We start from the raw sequence: 23,174 nt of genomic DNA, 5'->3' as shown, positions 1-23,174 counted from the left end.
TTACATTTGTACCACCCCTTTGTCAATCCTACCGCCGGGTGAAGACCTTCCAGTGCCATGTCAGTCATGGGGGTTGATTGTCCTTCGTGCTGGTCAGGATGGGATGGTGGAGGGAGGAACACGGGACCAGTAGAGACATCCTGCATCACTGCGGTTAGCCGTGGCCAGAAATAAAACCCAGCTTGCCGGGTTGGAAGTAAGATGGTGATTTGATATGCACAGAGAGCATTATGTGTGGGTGTATGGATACATCTGTACCTAACACAAAATCCTTGATCTTGCACGCAAATAGTAAGTACATGCGTGGCTTCGAAACGTATATTAACGTGCATTTTAAGTACTTTTCAATAGCCGCAGTAAAAAACAACAACATCAAAGTCAATCCTTGTTGCGTGAGGATAATGGCATACATTATCTGATGCTCTTAAAACACATGTCCATGTTAATGCCACCATTATTCTAAACAGCTTACACATCTCACTTGCACACACTAATGTATTCGGGTTAGTGTTTTCTTCCCTAAAATCAATTGCTAAGAAGATTAATGTTAAGTCCTTGTGATCAGCTCGGTGTCGGCAAATGACAGAGCCAGTCCATAAACGGTTGAGTTGGACATCATTCTTTGCCATTTCCATAGCGATGAGGTCATAATGAAACTCACGTGCAGTTATTTGCAGTTCTGCTTTAAATTCTGCAATGTGTTTTCGGCTACTGTGTGTTATGTGATATAATGTCTGATGTTTCGTACCACGTGCTGCATACCACAGCGGATGTGAAACATGCGAGCATGGAAACGAATTCACATCTTGAATAGGCTTCACTTATTTAACAATAACAACAATAATTTATACCGCCTCGCGCAGCGCGATAACCACTGTGCCGCCACTCCCAAGCCTCTTGCCTTCAATTACGGCATTTAAAAATGCTTGCAGAGAGAGCTTGCAAATCACAATCCGTGATTTTTTCGATTTAAAGCTTTCGTGACTGCAGGGATTCATCTTCTTGGTTCTTTCGGTAAAGTCACGTAGAATGGAAAGTCACGTAGAATGGAAATAATAAAATAATAAAAATAAAACATAATAAAGTAATTATTTTATTTTACATTAATATTTTTTTGTTTTATTTTTTATTTTATTATTTCCATTCTACGTGACTTTACCGAAAGAACCAAAAAGATGAATCCGTGATTTGTTCGTTGAAATCCCCGGCGGGAAGTTGACTCAGCTCCTCGTTCCTCTGGGGATAAGAAATCAATTACGGTACCGCATTGGCTACTTTGTGGAAAATCAAACTGTGTACTCTACAGCGTTGCAAGTTCAAATGCGAGTCGGTAGTCCACGCAGCCTGTCACCCCTTCAGGTGTCAATGGAATGAGTACCGCTTTGTTGGAGATCAAGAAGCGGGTCGTACTCTGCCATGTGAATGTGGACTATGCGTCGCTGACTCGAGGCAGAAACACAGATGATCACCACGACCGGCTCACTTGAGCAGGGAGACGCTATTTCGATTTTTTGTACACTTACAGCCGTTTCGTTAATCCACTACTGGGCGAGGGTATGCCTACACCGTGCAGTTTCCTCGGGATATATGACCATACTTCCCCACGTCGGTCAGGATCGTTTGGAAAGGCTGGGAGCATAGTTGTAGTAGAGGTGTACAGTACAACAGTGGATGTTGCTGCACTACCCTTTGTTTCCTCACCACATGGGCCCACAGTCGATTACACTTGTTTTATGGTGGCCGCCCATCAAAGCACCATGCAAGCTCAGCCTTACTTATTTTCTAATGTCCGATGGAATCGGGTGCATTCCGGGTGATTTGCTCGTAGGCGCGTGTGCGCATATATATTTTACGTCTGCGGAGATGTACCCAGCGGCACATCTGACCAGGCTCGCGGCATTCCACGCCCACGCCAGCCGCGAACAAAGCGCGGAGAATGAGCGACACCGCCGCTGCACACCCAGGGGGCTTCTTGATGTTCAAAGGCTTCCTCCTCCGAGCAACTCGTCGCTCCGCCAGAGGAGCCGACAACGACCGCAGTTGTCAAACACGCGTGAGGACCGTGTCCCGAAATTCGCGCGCTTTCAGACGATTTTTAAATCCTTTATATTAAGTTCACTTGCTTGCTTGCTTGCGCGCTTACGAGCGTGCAAAATTTTCGGTCGTTTTTTAACCCACTTCCCGTGATCCAATCGAGCTGACATTTTGCACACAGACTCGTTGTGCGCAACAATTTATTTTCGTGAAATTTTTTTTCCAAAATTTACTACTTTTTAGGAAAAAAAGCATTCATATTTAATTTAACATACCAATGTGATAAAAATGAAACTCTTACTCAAGAAAAACAGAAATGAATAATAAAATAAAACCGATGCCACGCATATAAAGGATTTATAGTGAAAAACTTTGTTTTAACGGGTTAATTTTTTATTTGTGCAGCAGCAGCGTGCGTACTGGTGCTAAATTTAGGCATTCGGATTCAAACTATTTAACATTTTCTAACGAAGATAGCCCCACCGTCTTGAAGGTGCAGGATGTTTGGCGTTTTTGGTCCGAGTTGATGCATGCATTGTTGCGGAATTCACACCCAAGATGTTGCAATGGGGAGTACATTGAATGCACCGGCTAGCCTCCCCATTCTGTTTGCTTATAATTCCTGGAAATGTCTCGTTGACTTCCTTCCAAAGGATGCTTTGCTACACCACATTGCTTCCAAGTGCACCTAACCTGACACAGCCCTTGTGGCTGTTGTTATTGTGGCCTGCCAGCGAACAAGTGTTTGTGTTTTCAAATCTTTTTTTGTGCTGTGTCATTCATTTTTTGTGTAAGTGTATATGACCTAATGTGGTTGAAAAAATAATCAATTAATTATGCTTATTTTAGCAAAGCCTCACTGTGTCTTTTTTAACGGTCCTTGCAAGCATCCGTTGTTTGATTCCGTAAAAAAAATAGATTTTAAAAAATTATCTCACTTTTACCATCTCGTTTGTATCGCATTATGTTTGTACCATATACTTTGTACAGTTTTTTTTGCTCCATTATCCGAAACGTAACATTAACGTACAATTTTTCATCAGTCATAAGTAATATATTTTCACGCACACAAACATATTTTGTGACCTCATTGCTGCATGTCTGTTGTTCGTGAACGTGTATATGTGCTGGGGTACGATTTGTTGGCATGTACGTGCATTGCGTTTTCACAAAGCAGCACCAAACGTGCCTCCTACAGGCAGGGGCTTGCCTTGGTGCTCACAAAATTCCCAAAACATGCCTTTCCATTGCCATGTAAAAGGAACGGTGTGGTTACCGCATTCTCCTGCTGTTGACGCCCTCATCCTAAAACAATCGCCCCAGACCAAGAATGGCACATCGTTTTTTTCCAAAACGACCAAACTATGCTTTTCATTTTTCTAAACGCTGGTGTATATCGGTGTTTTATACGAATTTCAGGCTCTGTTTTCTCGTGCGCACACGTGCCCCCGAGAATCCAGCGGTGGTGCAGTGATTCGCACGTTGTGATACAAACCCAGTGATCTTAGTTTAATTCCTAGCAATGGCTAACATCAGTGACAATTATCACAATCAATCCTCCGGCTGCGTGAGGTTAATTGAGCCCGAAATGAGTATCTGGTATGGTTGTGTAAACATCAGCACTGGGCAGTCAAAGGCGGCCAGACATGGATGGTGCTGGTCAAACCAATCTCTTGTTGCATTGTGCCAGCTTTGATAGGTGCCAGTTATGAACAACACTTGCCTCAACAGTCTGTATAGGTCACACAGGAGCTCTTTGTCTCTTTACGTCTGTATGTCCAGCTGGGCCGTACGGAGAGCGTGAAGAACGATCTGAACCCGGTGTTCGCGCACAAGTTCCAGATCGACTACCACTTTGAGGAGGTGCAGAAGTTGCGTTTTGCCATCTACGATCTCGACAGCCCCAGCAAGCGACTACAGGATCATGACTTCCTGGGGGACCTCACCTTGACCCTTGGACAGGTAAGGCGCCGGATAACACCTTTGGCTGGAGTCGGCTGAGGATTGGTCCCATAACCGAGTGTGAGAGCCAAGCTGGCTTTCAACCAGAACCATTTTTCCATTTGATCTGCTTGCTAGCTGAGCCGTTGTTTTTTTAATCACTATCATCATCAGCCACGCTCTATCCGCTGCTGGATGAAGGCCTCCCAAAGTCGCCGTGGTCTCGTGATGCAAGGGTCTGTCTGTTTATCTTCTACACGAGCTGATTTCATTGCTCTTTCTCTGCGGTCGTCAACATCTCAGGCGTGTTCCATTCTTCATGTTTTTGTATTAGAAATCGACATTTATTTTCCTTATGCTCGTTAGAATTACATATTTTAGTCTTTTGGAGGCCTGCGCGTTTCTGTCTGTAATTTCTCTCTGTATTTTCTAGGCATCTAAGGGCACCGATTGTTTAGTTAAAATGGACAATGACGCGTGTGTGTGGTAATTAAAATCATGTGTTGTGCAGCTTATGACAGAACTGTTCATTTCCAATTCATATACATTACAAGCAGATTATATGCTCATGGCGGGAACAAAACTGTAGAGAGAAGACAGAACAAATAAGCAGCAATACAAATTTAATGTGAACTAAAATATATAATCAAGGAAAACAAAATAATGTTTTACCTTGAATGGAATCACAACTCTACATTGTGAAAAGGCATTGAAGTGCTGGAGGTTCAGTTGTTAGATGTCTAGGATATTTATCGGACACCTATCGTGATATTTTCAGACGCAGCCTGGGGCCGCAGTCACTTTTGTGGGAGTTCTCTTCTAACGGAAAGGTCAAAACGAAAGGAAAGCCTATGTTGGAGCTTGAAGGGCTTGTTCTGGCTTTCCACCAAATAGTTCATGTTCCTCGCCTGAAGCATTGATCATTTGACTCTGTTGACTCTGTTGACACTCTGCCACGCAGGTTGTTTCAAGCAAGAAATTATCCCGTGCACTTGTACTCAAAGATGGCCGCCCTGCTGGAAAGGGAATAATAAAGGTGAAACATTTCAATACAATTTTTTTTATTCCGTTATGTTTTGTTTTTTAAATAAAGGTTTTATCACATTTCACACATTTTTCCCTTAAAGCACTCTGAATAGCTATTTCAGTACATTGTCACGAAGATAGTGACCTTTTGCATACAAAGGAGGAGAGAATTTCTGCAATGCCTAGCATTTTAAGTGTTTCGAGGGATGCAGTTGAATCATAATTACACTTCAGTTTCAGACAAAATGTTAAAGCCATTTAAAAAAAGTGCAATTTATGCGGCCAACACACACACAACCTTGGAATGCCTCTCATTAAACATTCCTGGACGCTGAGCAGACACAAAACACATCTTCTTATCTTCCTCCTTTGTAGGTGTTGGCTGAAGAAATGAAGGACAACCGTCATTTGCAACTCCTGTTCGAAGGCATAAAACTAGACAAGAAGGTATGTCGGCGCACGCACTCTTTTGAACGCCGTGCCACGAGCCGGGGAGAATCACAGCCGCCTGTTCGGCAGATTGATTTGTGGCTTTTTTGTTATTGTAGCGTCACAGCCCCCCCCCTCCCACACATCCCCGCACTGCTCATTGTGTGTAGCAAATGGCTTCCGGGAAAGAAAGGGGGAAAAAAACATGCAAAAAAGGTAATGCATCATTAACGAGGATTAAATTGCTACATTTAGTGGGGGGATATGTTGTGGGTAACATATTTCCCATAAACCAGTTGATAGATATTCAGTAGGGTAACCCGAACATAATTAAACTGTACTTATACTAATACACTGGAACTTCTCTTAGCCACGTCAATATGGTGGTGCTTTGCACAGATTTTAGTATCTGCATTTATCTGCAAAAAATACACAGCTCACCCTCTCGGAGACCCATGCATAAATTCTGATGCTTGCGGGAATTTGCCGCTCATCTTCTCTCATCTGCAAATACTCGTGGGCAAAATGCGGAATATGTGTAGCATAGTGTGATGTGCAATATGTCATGGCGGAAGCATTGTTCGGAATGAGAGAGACAAGAGGCAGATATAAAATCATTACACTGCTCAACACACTTTTTCTGGCATAAGGTATTCCAACGGTTTTAAGGTAATTTTGGCTATCACATCAGGTTTTTGAGATATCAAATATTGCATTTTCAATGAAAACTGCAGAAGAAAAATATTAAATAAATGTGGATATATACATAAAATGATATTATAAACCCACTATCCTAAAAATACAGCACCATATTTTAACACTAAAGCAGTCACTGACTCGCAACAACTTGCAATCATAAGTGACAGAGTTAATTTCGGGTAAAATCAATGAAAATGGGGTATGCCGATAGCATAAAAATGAGATGTGATAGAGCAAATCTGGAATCAGCACCCTGAAATTAGTCTAAAACAGCTGCAAAAGTCCAGGCCAGAAAAAAAAGGTTTTTTTTGTTTACCAGTGTTATTGTCATTATCAAAACTATTGTTATCACCACCATTGTCATTAACACCATTATCATCACCAGCATCGTCACTATAATTACCATTACCATCGTCATTATCACTGTTGCACCATCACCAACATCATCGTCTCCACCGTTTTAGTCACCATCATCATCATCATCACCACCATCATCATGAGCAATTGTCTATTCATTGCTGGATAAAGGTCTCATCCTTCACTGTCCTGCGATGCCGTAATCTTTCTCACTCCTACACATGAAATGATTTTATCACGTCATCTCCATAGGGGTCATCCTCCGAGGCGAGTTCTCATCGTCACCAGTTTCGTAAACATGGAGTGCAAATGCTTGCTTGAGAACACGTCGGGATACTGCCCAGTTACATCGACAGTTTCATTATTCCACCACGTTCATCAGCAACCCAGCATCATTATCACCAATCAGCTATCATCGTCGTCATTAACGATCCATCATCTTCATGAATCAATCATCATAATAATAAAGTTCCGTATGATGATGATAACAGGAGGATTTGTCATGCAATTCCTCTTATCCATGGCCACTTCCAGGTGACTCCTCTTACCCATGGATAATGGTGGATAATCATAGGAATCTACCGGCATATAAGAGGATATTTCACAGCTTGATTCAGTCTTCAGAGAACAGGAGTCACAGATTAAAGGAATGTGCATGAGAGAAGTTTCACTGTCATAATGGTGGTAAGGCGCAACATTTTATTTAAGACCTGCCTTTATTTTCTTTTTTGCACCTTTAAATTTCTGCTCGAAAGAATACCGTTGCATATTGACTTAAAAGGATCGCTCTGGCGCCTTCCAACCTCTCCTTAATCAACGCCTACACGATGAATCGACCAATCGTGGGGACCCACATTGCTCGGATAGCACGGGGCTGATGCTGAAGAATTGTTTCATCCCTTTCGGGTTTTTGTCTTCGGATCAACAAAAAAAAAAGTTTGGTCTCTGCAAAGTGAAAGACAACGCTACGCATTACACATTAGGATATGATTTTGGTGACGTTACAATAATGACTTGGGTGACATCCCTATCGCCCGTTAAGCGAAATGAGCGTGGAGGTGTACGGGACGCTCCGGTGGCTCGGCACGGCGAGAGGGTTCGACAAAGCGGACGTGCGGTAGCGGTGCTAATGCGCCGCCGCGCCTTTGTGTCGTTCCACCCTTTTACGCTCCGACAAAGCAGGGGTTGGGGGGGGGGAAATTTAAAATGCACCGCGCGGCACAGAGCCTTGACCTTGGATCGCGCAGTAGATTGGAGCGCGGCAGTGGATTGAGTCACGAGCCCGGAGCAAAATACATTTGCGGTTGTACGTATGTATATATGTTGCACTTCTTTCGCACCGTACGCAGCCAACCGCGCTGATCGGAGGTGCGGTTGGCGCGCTCAGGTGCAAGCCCCCTACCTACCCCCCGTGCTTGCAGCAGAATGTGCCACTGTAGTTGTTTCACTACGTTAACGCACGCATTTGTTTGAACACTAAAATACAATGCGTGCAAAACGATGCCGCTGTGTTCCGGGCAGAGGTCGCAACCGGGTACCCGATACCCGTACCCTACTCGATACCCGGCTACCCGTACCCAGCCGGCTACCCGTACCCAGCCGGGTACGGGTAGCCGTTTGCGACCTTGGTGCGGCCGAGTACGGGTACGGGTAGACCGTGAGTCACTGGTGAGTAACCGTTTGTCACTCATTTCCCAACGTCTTGTCTCTTCTCACAATTCAAGTTCCTAGAATCATATTCTTAGGTTTTCCTAGAATCAACCCACCCGCGCCTGCAACATGGCTTCATCCCAGAGGTCGCAATCAGGTACCCGATACCCGTACCCTACCCGTACCCAGCCGGGTACGGGTACCCGTTTGCGACCCTGGTGCGGCCGGGTACGGGTAAGGAATCAAAACCCGTTTGCGACCTCTGGTTCCGGGGTTCGTGACCGAACAACATTTTGTGAGGGTGCCCTGGCCTCAGGGTCCCAAGGTTTGGAGGGGCTGAAACCAAGGAAGGGTTCAGTTGAAGTGGACAAATGTCCTGGCAGTGAAGACTATGAGGTTTGTGACCCGATTTCAGGTGTAAATACACCCACGTGAAATGCAGAGCAATGGAAGTGTAAGACATGTGATCAAATCAATGCACAGATCTTCTTGATTCTTTCGGTAAAGTCACGTAGAAGGGAAGTAATAAAATAATAAAAATAAAACATAATAAAATAATTCTCACGACGTTTCGGCCACAACGCAAGCAGCCGTCCTCAGGTGAGGTCCTCTACGTGACTTTACCGAAAGAACCAAGAAGATGAATCTCTGCAGTCACGAAAGCTTTAAATCGAAATTCAATGCACAGATGTTTATTTTGTGCTGATTGCCTCTGTCTGTCTGCAGGATTTTTTCGGTAAATCGGACCCTTACCTGGAGTTCTTCAAAAAAGGGGATGATGGGAGTTGGGCTCTGGTTCACAGGACAGAGGTAAGATGCTCCCAGTGTATCATGGCAGAGCCTGAAGACAAAGTAAGACCAAACAATCAAATGAATAATGAAATGTTGAGTTTGGAAGTGGATGAATAGCATTGTCATTGCATCCACTGGAGGTAATTTGGTCAAGGGAAAGCCTTGATTATAATCTCCCTGCTGTGGTGAACAAGGCGTTTTTAATGCATGTTTACATTTTGTGTGCTTCAGTCTCACAGTTCTTAGTTACGAAAACATTTACTGTATTATGAATACATGTAAATGGAGTATGACATTTAAAGTATTAAATATGAGCTGCATTAATTAATAAAGAAAAATTACACATTCTCCACAAGTAAATTTATATATTCACGGGATAACGATGTAGAATACAATGAATAAAATTTGAGGTATGAAGTCAGTTTTAAATCATGCATGTTATAATTTATTCCTATTTTAATCAGCTTACGTGAACTTTGAAATGCAGTTCCCAATCCCATTGGGTTTATTAATTGAACTTCTGATAATTAGATCGTGATGTTGCTGTGGCAATAAAAAAAAAATGTTTGCTAATTAATCAGAGGTAGGAGCTTCTATGATGACTTTGCTGATACTCCAAGGAATGCAATTATATCACGTGACTCAGTATTAAGACTCTTGCTTGACATCCTAATGGAAAAAAACATTTTGACAATTTGTATAAAGCAATTCCTGATGAGAGTCTGAATTATTTTATTAGCTCTTCTGCACATAAGAAACATGTGGAAAAATCAGGAGCAAATCAAACAAAGCTTTAAATATATATAAAATGAATTGTAAGAAAAACGAGTACAAAAGCTAGCTTGCTATTGTGGATTAATGCTGGGCTTTTGAATGGGAGGGTTATCCGAGGTCCCTGCCTTTATTCCTAAGGAAAATTCACTTCACATGGGAATGTCTCCTCAAGACCCTGGGTTTAAATGGCCCTTCATTGCCAACGGATGGATCGAAATTTAGCAGAGTGAAATATTAATGAGAGGCAAATCAAGCAATAAAATGTACTTGCTCGTTGTCTGTGGTGCACAGATTGCAAATGCGATGATAGCCAAGTCCAGGTTTTGTTCATAGGAATCCAGTTCAGCTCTCCATGTCAGCCAACGCCTTCCATTTATGTGTAAATTGTGTAGTCCACTGTCTATACGTACTTCTTTCGCACCGTACGTAGCCAACCGTGCTAATCGCAGGTGCGGACGAAGGACAACAAACTAAACCCAGAAAATATTTCCGCATCGGGCACACCTCACCCATTATACCTCTCGATGTGGCTGTGGCTTAACGAGTCGCGTGCCACCTGCTCCAGTCCACCAGTCGCACAGGAGACATTGGGTGACAAGTGAAGGCCTGCTTCTCTGCGTTGACGACAGGTGGTGCTGAACACCCTCAACCCGTCATGGCGGCCGTTCACGCTCGCCGTGCAGTCGCTGTGCGGTGGGGACCTCGATAGATCTGTCCGTGTGAGTAGACGATGCACCCCACAGGCACGTCTCAGGAAAAATGCATCCACACGATGATGTACGGTACTTTTTAAAAATATGTTTATTGCAATGAAATTGCGAGCCCGGTACGATACGCTGATCGACATTGGAGGGGAACAGAAATTCCGCGAGAATTCGAATTCGGCACATCGGGATGGTACTCGCTGCCCCAACCAAAGCAGGATATTGCGCAGGGGGAAGAGGCAGCTGCCAAGGAGTGACCAGGACCTGAACACACAACAAATGCATGACTCACAAAACGTTGGGGCCAAGATATGAGCGATGCCGGAAAGGCCCAAGGCCTTAGCTGGGCTTCCGAGCTCACTTGCGTTGGCGTCAGCCCACTCTAAATGCCTGCTGCAGTTTTATTCGTCTGGATTTATTCAGCCTTGCAGTCTTAATAAGAGAAAAGACTCATCTCCCTGAAGAGATTTGTGTGATTTATGGTACGGATTTCTGTGCTTTAGGTCTTCGCCCAGATCCCAGCAATGGGATGAGGCATGAAAGATAAATAGTAAAAATGATTAATAATATAATTCTTACTATTTTCCAAGGATTATTCAAGGCCTCAATTGTGCTGCATTGATATTTTATGAACTCTCACGGAGTAAAACATTGAATAGTCAATCTCTATATACGATCGAATAATAAATCCAAATAATTCAAAAAAATAATGGATAAGGGCCTTTTGTCATTTAACTGCTGGATAAAGGTGTTCTTAGGCCATGCCAATTATGTGGGGGTTTTTTTTACCATACTGCACCATGCTAGTCAATGCATGTTGGTTAAGGGGTGGGGACAGGATTGCTTCAGATATCACTCAATACTCATGTCAGCTATAACCAGAAATCAAACGTATGTCAGCATGTTCATAGTGCAGTACACTCGCCACTGCACACCACATATTAGCCAGTTAATCTTCTAATTAAGCATTCAGGCTTATTATTTGTCGTCGGTGCTGGGCAAGATTACTGTTCTGCAAATGTAATTCCGTTGCTGATCGTTAATTGCCCCACGTCTCACCTGTCCAGGTGACCTGCTACGATTACGACAGCGACGGAGGCCATGACTTCATAGGCGAATTCCAGACGAGCGTCACGCAAATGCTTGAGGCACAGAGTGGCAAAGAGGTACGAACCTGCATGGGAAGTTGCAACGACGGCGTGCATAGCGGTCATCCTCATAATAATAGTTCAATTTGTAACGCGCGCAAATTTGCAGACGTAGTGGCCGCAACTCAGAGGCGCGGAGCCAAGCTCAGAGTCGCTCAAAAGCGTGGTTATAGAGGTGAGTTTATAAGTCTCTCTTGAAGGAGGCGATTGAGGTGATGCTGCGAATGTGCAGAGGGATATCGTTCCAGACTGTTGGGGCTGCCACCGAGAAGCGGCGCATAGACATGACCATCCTGGATCTTGGTATCAAGAGAAGGTCGTGAGTCGCGCTGCGCAGGCATCTGCCATGTGCTGAGCTGCAAGTTGTCATGCTGTCTTGTCATGTGATAGATGCTTTGATTTGATGATTAGCGTGCCACGGATATGCGTTTCGTCTCTGTGGCCGAAAGCTTGACACAATCTCACACAGTCTCTGATGTTACCCCGGTGATTGCTTCTCCCTCTCACGCTCGTGTATTTTCTCGTGAGAATGTTAAGAAAAAAGTTTCTCTGCTCAGTCTTCTCATTACACGCCTTGCCAGCACCACTTTCCTGTTCATGATGTCGTACAGCAACTTTTCTTTCTCTCTCAATGTTCATCTTCACACCTCGCCGAGACCCTGGAAACCAATGCCGTTTTCAATATCCTGCAGTGGAACGCATTTTCTTCTTTTTGCCTATTCATCTCTGGATAGAACTGCAGTCCCCGCAATGTGCATGCGTTCTCTGCAAAACGCACAGCAGCTGAGAACACATGAATACTTATTCAGCGTGAGCAAAAGTGGCTGCGATGTGGCTACACACTGGGATGGTTTTAAGAGTCGGTAGTTTAATCTGCTGGCTGATAATATCTATTGGAAATTACCAAAGCTTGCCAGCTGCTGTGAAGTGAATGTTAAATACCCTGTGGAATTAACATTTGCAAAGATGTAACGCAAAATGATCACAAGCGTCATTGAGGAAGATATGAGTAACAACATTGTTTTGTTATAAATATGTATTATATGGTTTTAGCGTCAAACCAGGACCCATCTCTATCAGAGAAGGTCATTGCTTAGAAACGTCTGGCATTTTGTCAACATTGTTCAAGCAAATCTGATTCTTCGGTTTGCTTCTGTTGAATAAATGCTGCTGAAATTGTGCACTCCCAAAAGAATGATGTGGCCGATGGGAATTGTACAAAACGTTAAAAACAATTACGTGGATAGACGTGGGTGGGAAGGAGGCGTATTGTCAGCTTTATTTATTTATTTTCCCCAGGCAAGTCGTTATGTTTCAGTGATACAGTGAAACCTCGAAATAAGAAAATTACCCACAGCTAATTCGTAAATATAATTAACTTATTATGCAAAACTATGACAAAGTCTTGCACGTAATTATGTTTAACTCGCTGTGATCTCATCTGGTAACATACAATTATTGTGGTTACATCTATTTCTTTAACTGTTAAAAGCACCATCTTTCTCTATTTGATAAAAATGTGTACCACTTTGAGAGAGGTCTCCACTGATTGTTCTAAGAAGATACTGGCCCCCGCCATGTGAACATGGATATTTTACTCCTGGGTTCGTGTTTCCAATAACGATGCGTGCCACAATTTCCTCATTTGTTGTATGAAGACATTTTTTAAAAATCCCATAAGCAACTTGTAAACAGCATCAATTTATTTTTAAAACCAGATAACACTTAGATGTCCAACAAGTCACAGGCTACGGGCTGCCAATGTCATCTTGCTAAAGCCTCACATTTATAGGACCAAGATGTATAAGTAAGAATATGATTCATGGAGACGTTCAAAGTCACCTGCCCTCGGAGAGAATCAATAGGATTAAAGGAGCTGCTAGTGCATTCTCGCGGCGTTTATTAGCTGAACAAGATGAGAAACAAATTAAGATTGGCGGGCGCATGCTTTTAGCGAGCATTCTCGGCTTGAACAGGACCTAATCTGCCTCCCGCTTTACCAGAGAAGCTACTTTGTAATAAACGAACGCGTGACACATTCGTCAATATCACTGCCCCTAAAGAGGACAAATTATATGAAGCGCCATCGTTGAGCATTGAGCATTCTTCACCTCTCTGTTATGAAGAAGGTTCATTGCCCGAAACGTCACCAATTATTTCCTCTTTAGAGCAGGGTTATTGACAAATGAGTTTTGTTATTTGTGCATTGTTGCCAATGCACTGTCACATTTTGTCATCTGTGCAATATATTACAGAAGACTTGGCTCTGTTGATTTCGTCCTTTTTTGAGTGCCGCACATATCAATTTTTATTTTAAAATAGCCCATACATAACGTAACATACGCAGCCTCAATAAACACTTAACGTGATAACCGTCGGAAATGATTGATAGAAAATGGTTGAAGATCTTCAAGGGATGGTGGCAAACATAACTACGAGTAAAAACAAAATTCAACTACTGTACGTTTGTTCAACAAATGAAGATACCTAAGTGAGACACAACGAGAAAACATGTTAGAATGTGCACTTATGCAGTTATTAGGGTCAGCATAATACAAATAAATAAAGAGATACATGATAGTGGGATGGATATGATTTTGAAAGCTGAACCCGGATAATGAAAAGAGACTTACCAATGTGCACAAAGAATACATTGACAATCGGTACATGTTCGTTTCTATGATATATGGATCAGAAACGTGCACATTGACGAAGAAGTGAAGAGAGGTGCAACGTTGGGAATTACGCTGAGAGAGACAGAAAGAGGAACACGTGGATTAGATAACGTAGGCAGATTAAGGATGTCATGTTGACTGTAAAGAAAAGTAAGCGGGCTTGGGTAGGATCCACTGTAAATATGGATGATGGTTAGTGGTCAAGACTGAAAGCAGAGTGCTAGCCAAGGAGGGAATGCACCCAAGAGGGTCATCCACCTTGGAGATGGAGCAATGATATCGTATTTGTGTACCGGAGCCAATACGGATTGTTGCATCGCAAGACCATTAGCAATCGTGACGACTTGGAAAGGTCTCCATCCGGCAGTGGATAGATTGCGGCTGATGCCAATGCCGATGAATGGGTACAGACTTCATACGCGTGTTGCGTGTATGCGTTTCAACGATACAAATTGACATCGTGCGTGAAGGCACATTCACTCAATGGCAAAACGAACGCGGGCATGCATTTAGGCTTACGGTCACATGCAATGACGAAGAATCCCTCGTATAGTTTTTCGTACAGACTTTTTGGGCAAGTGCTGTTGGCACCAATGAAGTTCGGCACCGCACACAGGGGCGGGGAAGATGGCCAACATCCCGCTGATGTTTACACGCTGCACCGGGTACTCTTTTAAGGCTAAGTCCACCGTGGGGAATCCCAGAACCGGTTCAGATATTCTCCGCTGTTATTGATCGTTAGCGGGCGTCGAACTCGGGTCCGCCGGGTCCGCCGGGTCCGCAGTGCGGTGTGATGACCACTGCACTGCCGCTCTCCAGACGAACACACACGAGCACAAAAACAAAGACGTACGCAGAGGCACAGACCGAAGAAAATAGATTGATAAACCATAGCGGCAGGCATGATCAGTGAGCATCTGTGAAGGTCAGTCCGGTACACGAGAGGATGGTGCGACTATCGCCACAATAAAAATGATTCAAACCAGAGGAGGCTGAGATCAGGTTCGGATGCTGCTTGCTGCTGATTATTGGCGTGGCGCAGATAAAATACCCAGGTACCTGAGATTTGAACGCGTTGCACAGACCACTGCGCCGCCACTGCTGACCTCCCCCCCCCGCGCGCACGCAGACGCGCACACGTTGCAATATGCTAGCTAATCCACACAGCGGTCCTTGCGGACTCAATCCCCCACGTTCACAAAAGCCCGGCACTCGCCGCTCGCGCTGATACGGCTAATGCCGTTCGTCTGGCGGCTGTCAGAGCTCATAATGCGGCCACGTTACCGGCTTGAATTTGCTCCGATTTCCTTTGCAAACTGAAGCGCTTACATTTTCAACCCTCGGAAGCACAAAGCAAGGACCTGCTCTTTGGATGTAGAGGCTTGTGCTTGTTTAGTTTTTAGTTGTGCGGTGTGTGTGTGTGTTTTTATACATATATATACAGTAAATCATATGAAGGAAGGAGTGTGGAAAAACTGTAATCGTATTAGTTTAATGAAATGTAAATTTACCTGCTTTATTTATATTCAGTGCCGGGGAAGTGATTATACTCACAGATTTGCATGCATATCATTTGCGCTGACATCCAGGCTCTGCAAGGAAATAATTCATTTTTGGAATTATTCATGCAGACGCAGCGTGCGCAGGCTAGAGACCTTATTGAAATGTAAGGAGCATGTTGGTCCAAACAGTGTCAATTTAGTCACTTGCTCTTGTCAAAGACCACCATAGGACCGTTGGAGTTTATCAACTAACTGGCACTTTGGTCTAATTGTTTTAACGATAATATATCACTTCTTACGGCAACAGTACCCACTGGAAAAATAACATTTCAGAATCAGAATATTTATTTAGACATCGGTCTTCAAGAGCTGTTTGTAAACATTTGATTTCGCTCTCACCTTCAGCATTGCGAAACCTCTGCAAAAATTCATTGGCTGAAAACCTCTTAATATATAAAGGACTCTAGAGCTTATATATTCTTGGTTCTTTCGGTAAAGTCACGTAGAAGGGAAATAATAAAATAATAAAAAATTAAACAATTAAATTCTCACGACGTTTCGATTACAACACAAGCAATCATCATCAGGTGTGAAAATCAAATTTTCTTGCTGTGGTTTTCACACCTGATGATCATTGCTTGTGTTGTAATCGAAACGTCGTGAGAATTTAATTGTTTTATTTTTATTATTTTATTATTTCCCTTCTACGTGACTTTACCGAAAGAACCAAGAATACGAATCCCTGCAGTTACGAAAGCTTTAAATCAAGACTCTAGAGTTTGTGAAGTTGTTGGTACTAGCCCACCACCTGGCTGCTGCCTTAGAGCTTATCTGTTGTTCTTCAGCGATTGAGAGATGCCATTTGCATGAATGACGACACGATATAAAAACAACGAAACATTATTATTCTCTGTTTGGTGGTTGCCCCCTACAAACAATGCCCAGGTCAACTTAGCTGCAAACCACACTTCATGGTGGCATGTGGTTGAATTATTTGATACGTAAGCGAACTGAGATGTTTTTAACAGAAACCACAACGCTGAGGCTTGAGACTCGGCAAGCTTTCTCCAGTAAGCATGTATCGTCAATAATAATGACAATAATTGTTCTTTACGTGTTTTCTTTAACTCGAGGTGGACTACAAATGCATCAATGCCAAGAAGAAACAGAAGAAGAAAGACTACCAACACTCCGGCATCGTGCGGCTCAAATCCTGCAAGGTGCTTTCACCGTCCTCGATAGAAGCCGCCCCCCTTAACCGCTGCGCACAAATAAGCAGCAGAAGGCCCACGAGGGATCGTGGGATTCCAGAGCTGCAGGAGATTGCGGGAATCCAAAAGCCAATCACACGCGGTATCCAACATTGTGCATGGAGGGAGATTGCTGTGGTTCGCAGCATGCACACCCAGTCGCCTTTGTATCCCCAGTGCTGATGTTTATCACACTGTACTCGAGTCTAACTTAGGCCGAGTAGATGCATAGAGGAGCCCCAGGATTGGTTTAGATGACATCGGTCGTGATATGCATGACCAGGACTCAAATCTGGGTTTGCCGATACTGTGTTGCAGTGTCATAACTAGAGAGACAACTCGACTTAAAATGGAACACGTGCACACACACGGATGCAAAGATCTCCCAATTAGCCTCGTAGGCTGGGGGAGCAAACGGAATTCGCGAACACTTACTAGGCTTGAAACAGCACATGGGGGGTTGATGTCTTCCCCAGTCCTAATACATACCACACCAGGTACTCAATTTAGGCAGGTACACCCATACACACACTCCCATATGTGCATTGACATCCACCCTATGCACAGACGTAGTTTGAACACACACATGTGCTCTGCAGATGTACGCGGAATACACTTTCCTCGACTACATCTCCGGAGGCTGTCAGCTGAATTTTACGGTAAGCCTAAAGCCGTTAAGACTCCATCCCCTCCACTATCACTAATCTAGGAGATGAACGTTACACTGCTGCTCGCTATGCAGCTATGGGCTCGGTCGTATTGATATTCATATGTAGTTTAGGCAACCGTTGTTATATGTGTTATATATATGTGTCTGTCATTGGCCGTTGGGGAAATAATACCTTAACTTGCATCATTGAAATTATTTCATTTTCCTTTAAATACGTTATGTTTATTTAAAGCCAGTGACTTAATAATTGCTCCATCATTTGATAGGAAATGCTGTGCAATATGTGGCATTAAATGATCGTGCAGTGTAACAACATTTTTATTAAAGTTCCAGTGGCCTAAATTGTCCTACTTTTGGCTTTGAAGGGAGCTGAGGCTTGTCAACATTTGGAATTCATTATTTCTCCTCGTGTCCCTGGCAGAGATGAGTGAAATTGTGGGAAGGTGTATTTTTAAGTCATTCTTGTCCTCTGCAGGTCTGAAGCCTTTTATGTGAAGTGTGGCAGTGTGCAATATATAATTGGCTCTACAATTATGTGCAAAGTATTTCATTAAAATTGGTTAAAATGCATTATGTGACAGTGTTAAAGTGAAAGCAATTTATTCACAATTTAATTGACTTACCCTGTGCCCTCGAGTGTCATTTCAGAATTCCAAAAAACTGCAAACCAATATTTTAATTGTGCCTTGTTAAAGCGCACACACTAGATCAAACTGTCCGAATACAAATTGATGTTTTAAATTGTCTGGTTCTGAGGCTCACATTGGAGTAGGCTAAGATTTGATTTAAAAAGTTGACGCTGTGTTAGAAATGCGATTTTCAATTAATATGACCGAATAAACACCGTGAGGGTTACCGTGTAAGTTGCCGCATGGACAAGAGTCATAACCAGAGGCAGTTGCATAAAACACCGTGGCATATTCCCTGCCGTGATTTTGATTAAAGCCTACGGGGGACAAGGTCGGCGCTGTGGCAGTTCCTGTGCCTCGCAGCAAGAAGTGCCTGTCTTTGATTCGGGTGCCGTCCTGTGGTGTGGAGTTTGCATGCTCTGTCCCTGTGGTGTGGAGTTGGTATGCGCTGTCCCTGTGGTGTGGAGTTGCTATATTCTGTCCCTGTGGTGTGGAGTTGCTATATTCTGTCCCTGTGGTGTGGAGTTGCTATCTTCTGTCCCTGTGGTGTGGAGTTGGTATCTTCTGTCCCTGTGGTGTGGAGTTGCTATATTCTGTCCCTGTGGTGTGGAGTTTGTATCTTCTGTCCCTGTGGTGTGGAGTTGGTATCTTCTGTCCCTGTGGTGTGGAGCTGCTATATTCTGTCCCTGTGGTGGGGAGTTGGTATGCGCTGTCCCTGTGGTGTGGAGTTGCTATATTCTGTCCCTGTGGTGTGGAGTTGCTATATTCTGTCCCTGTGGTGTGGAGTTGCTATATTCTGTCCCTGTGGTGTGGAGTTGCTATATTCTGTCCCTGTGGTGTGGAGTTGGTATGCGCTGTCCCTGTGGTGTGGAGCTGCTATATTCTGTCCCTGTGGTGGGGAGTTGCTATATTCTGTCCCTGTGGTGTGGAGTTGCTATATTCTGTCCCTGTGGTGTGGAGTTGCTATATTCTGTCCCTGTGTGGAGGAGTTTGTGCAGTATGCGCGCTGTCCCTGTGGTGCGGAGTTGTTATGCTCTATCCCCGACCTTTGCGCACAAAGGTCGGTATCGACTTCACGGCGTCCAACGGGGACCCGCGGGACCCGTCCTCGCTGCACCACATCAGCCCGACCGGTACCAACGAGTACCTGGCCGCCGTGTGGGCCGTGGGCCAGGTCATCCAGGACTACGACGCGTGAGTATGTGGCCCGCGGCGGGGTGAGAGCCCCTGTGCTCTGCCTGGGTGACACCGCGGCCTGCGGACACATGGCGGAGGTGGGGGGGGGCTCTAATTTAGCGTCAGAGCTGTTACGGTCGTGCGCGGTGATGCACGCGCCCATCACCGAGTGACTTGCTGGTCGGTTTGCTGGCTCATGCAAGGGTTTCAGGAATTCAAGAGACCAGGACGGTCTCATTAGTGAGAGTAACCTCTGCCAGTAGGGGGCAATGATTGTTGTGTATAATCCAAATTGAGTATTTTTTGTGGGTAAATTTCGAATTTGACACATTTGGTGGTGGTGTAATTAAGTGTGTGAGCTGCCCGCATGCGGTGCTTTGTCGGTGACAGCACAACAAGTAGGTTTACTCATTTGTGCCGTCAATGTGTTTTCTCCAATCACTCTCGTTTTCCTCCCACACACAAAATGTCACAAAAGAATATGCCAAAACATTTCTGATACAACATTACAGGCAGTGCCTGCCTGAAAATAAATCTTGGGACTCGGTTACATCATTAGTTCCAGTCAGCAGCTCCACTGGGATGAGCACATCCAAATCGCTGAGACATCAACTGCCTCCTGAGCGAAGCGTATGCAATATATTTCGTGTTTGTTCATTTTCAGTTTATTTATCGACAAGCTGTTGTAAAAAAATATTAGTCGAGGACATCATTACTTAGGCTCATGAGTGTATGGGGGAAGATGATGGACAATGACAGATAATAAAATATAATGGCAGGTAATGCGAGGTAACAAACAAAGGTAATGGCCCTTACGACACATGACCAACGGGTGTGATGGTCAAAACAAGTTTCAAGTTTTCAAGTTTCATTTATTAGGTATAGCCCTGTGAGCCATTCGGCTCTTGAATCGGGTGCAACCACAACAAACAAAAAAACAAAAACATGAACAAGAAAACATCTTAAAGTGACTAAGTGCAAACAGAAAATCCAAGAAAAGACAGCAAAATATTGCAGAAAAAGCACCGTACACCAACACTGTGTGCAAAAATCCCAGTGGGATGCAAGTCAAACAACAACAACCACAAGACAACTCAGATTAAGGCCATCAGTCTAACTTTGTACTACAACAAACAAACACGGCCAAACCGAAAAACTTTTCAAAAATCACCAAAATAAAGCCATAAAAGCAATGAAACAGTGATCATAGGAACTGTGACCGAATTTTCACAATAAACGACGTAAACAACACGTACCACCACACTGCAGCCAGAAGAGGGGATCAGAGCTGCCGACACCTCGCTTCTGACACGCCTGCTCATCAATACCATCCTCCTGTCAGGGCTATCAACGTTACCGTTCTTATTTCATAGTTTATTTGTGTCGATGTATGTTTTAATTGTGTTCAGGGACAAGCAGTTCCCAGCTCTCGGATTTGGAGCTCAGCTTCCTCCAGAATGGAGGGTAAGTGTTTGTGCGTATTTATTTCTGGTATATGCCTGTATAAAACAACCATCATTGTGTTCGATTTAGTTTGCATTAGCCCGTCCAACCTTCCGCCCATCTATTTTGTTTTAGTTTGGCAGTTTTTTTTTATTCGTTACGTTATTCCCCACGAAAACCGGCGTTCTCTCCTCTCCCACAGGTCTCGCACGAATTTGCCCTGAATTTCAACCCCCTAAACCCATTCTGCACAGGTATGCACGGCACTCGCTTCATTTCGGTGACGGCTTCACCAGGTGCATGCGCACGTGCATGTTTACCCTATCGCGGGTTGCATAAAAAAATGTTGCTTTGAAAAGGTATTAATATCAGAACGTGTGTCGCTGTGCAATCATTAGCGCATAGGACTTGCAATTCCAGAGGTCGCCGTGTCGATCTCCCAGCCCGGCAGTTGAAACAGCGGTGCAAGTTTATTGAATCGCCCCCTGCCCTCTGTCCACCCAGCAGTATAAATAGGTACAACTGCAGTGAGTCTATTGGCAAGTCACGTGTGGTGGGGTAAAGTGTGGGTATGAGCACATGTTCCAAGATGTTTGACCAGCATGGAAGAGTTGACAAAAATACCCTCATATTATTGGTTCTTTCGGTAAAGTCACGTAGAAGGGAAATAATAAAATAATAAAAATATAAAACACTAAAATTCTCACGACGTTTCGACTGCAACACAAGCAATCATCATCAGGTGTGAAATCCACAGCAAGAAAATTGTATATTTTTATTATTTTATTATTTCCCTTCTACGTGACTTTACCGAAAGAACCAAGAATATGAATCCCTGCAGTCACGAAAGCTTCAAATCAAGATGAATAGACTGTTCGGGCAAGTGCTGTGAGTAAACAACTCGTTAAGGTAGGCACGGTGAACGAAGATGTGTGGCCTGAACCACACCTGGCCACCTTTGTCTCCCCCATACTGATGCTCGGATAATACTGTAGGCACACACAAAGCAATATATATATTACGACGCAAGAGTGACAGCTTACATTTCCAGTTTGGGAAAACAAATTTCAACTCGGGAGCTTTCAGTTTGTGTGCGACATTTGTCTGGTTTTATTGAGTTAAATCGATTCGTGACCTTTATCAAAGCCAGGTGAGAGGTGAGAGCGCTTTCAGGTAACATTCCTTTTGACAGCGAGCATATAATTCCACAGAGTTGCTGATTCACATTTGCTTCTAAGTTCTAGAAGTTTATTCCCCACAATATACATGACAGTTAAATACCTGTACACTATCGTTACTTTACCCGTTTCCCAGTCCATTGAAACCACCTGTTTGTGTTACCTTAATCTAGAGAACCCAGAGTAGAGTTTATTGCCTTCTCAGTCATCAATAAGCTTCCGGTCTAATTTACTCTGGGCATCGTTTTGCAGTATCTTTTCACGTGAATGAGTGAGTAATGTGGTTATTCCACCTGATTACTGTACACACCTGTGTTGTTGCAAGGAGCTAGATTCCCTCCAGGGCTTCGGCCTCGTGGCGACATTGGCCTCAACTCTCTCCTCCTTCTCCCACCCCCCGCCCGACTCCTGCAGGTGTGGAGGGCATAGTGCAGGCGTACATGGCGTGCCTTCCCCAGGTACGCCTCTACGGCCCCACCAACTTCTCCCCGATCATCAACCACGTCGCGCGATTCGCCGCTGCCGCTGCCCAGCAGCCCCCAGCTACGGTGAGCGCAACCCGGCGGCCGCACAGGCTCACGGGCGGGGGTCTGACCTCTGCTGGGTTTGGAAAAGGTGGAATCGGGACGTTCGCAACATGGTGCTTGCGCCAGCCCAGGTGTGCTTCGAGACCACGTGAAGTGGCGAAGGATGGAAATAATAAAATAATAAAAAATAAAACATAATAAAATAATTCTCACGACGTTTCGGCCACAACGGCTGCTTGCGTTGTGGCCGAAACGTGAGAATTATTTTATTATGTTTAATTTTTATTATTTTATTATTTCCATTCTACGTGACTTTACCGAAAGCTTTAAATCGAAAAGTGCCGAAGGCTCGCCGGCAATAGGTCACGGAGGCCTGCCACTGTTCAGAACGGCAAAGACAAAGATCCCCCATATAATCTGAACAGACTGTTGGGGCAATTGCTGTTCGTTAACACCTATAATAGCTGGCATGGTACACCAAGGAGATTGGTAGCCAGCACTATGCCCGGCCGCCTTTGTCTACCTAGTGGTAATGTTTACACACCGCACCAGGTACTCATTTGAGGCGGA

At 44.1% G+C, this 23,174-nt stretch overlaps 1 protein-coding gene across 3 annotated transcripts in view; it reads left to right on the top strand.

The window, feature by feature from the left end:
* LOC144727634 (copine-3-like) overlaps positions 1–23,174 on the top strand; it is a 49,819-nt gene that overhangs the window by 23,509 nt on the left and 3,136 nt on the right. For 2 of the 3 annotated variants that reach the window (XM_078606595.1, XM_078606594.1), the window contains exons 3-14: positions 3,817–3,996; positions 4,937–5,011; positions 5,377–5,448; positions 8,863–8,946; positions 10,332–10,421; positions 11,474–11,572; positions 16,865–16,951; positions 17,581–17,640; positions 19,341–19,474; positions 20,866–20,920; positions 21,102–21,153; positions 22,492–22,625. In XM_078606595.1, the coding sequence (XP_078462721.1) occupies positions 3,817–3,996; positions 4,937–5,011; positions 5,377–5,448; positions 8,863–8,946; positions 10,332–10,421; positions 11,474–11,572; positions 16,865–16,951; positions 17,581–17,640; positions 19,341–19,474; positions 20,866–20,920; positions 21,102–21,153; positions 22,492–22,625 (1,122 nt within the window). Of the gene's footprint in view, positions 1–1,260; positions 2,054–3,816; positions 3,997–4,936; positions 5,012–5,376; positions 5,449–8,862; positions 8,947–10,331; positions 10,422–11,473; positions 11,573–16,864; positions 16,952–17,580; positions 17,641–19,340; positions 19,475–20,865; positions 20,921–21,101; positions 21,154–22,491; positions 22,626–23,174 lie in introns of those variants that run through there. The other variant, XM_078606596.1, reaches the window with a different exon arrangement.

The sequence above is a fragment of the Lampetra planeri genome, chromosome 26, assembly GCF_965212315.1.
Source record: "Lampetra planeri chromosome 26, kcLamPlan1.2.h2, whole genome shotgun sequence".
Lineage (NCBI taxonomy): Eukaryota > Metazoa > Chordata > Hyperoartia > Petromyzontiformes > Petromyzontidae > Lampetra > Lampetra planeri.
Note: the sequence above shows the minus strand (reverse complement) of the source record. Positions and strands in the feature narration are given on the sequence as shown.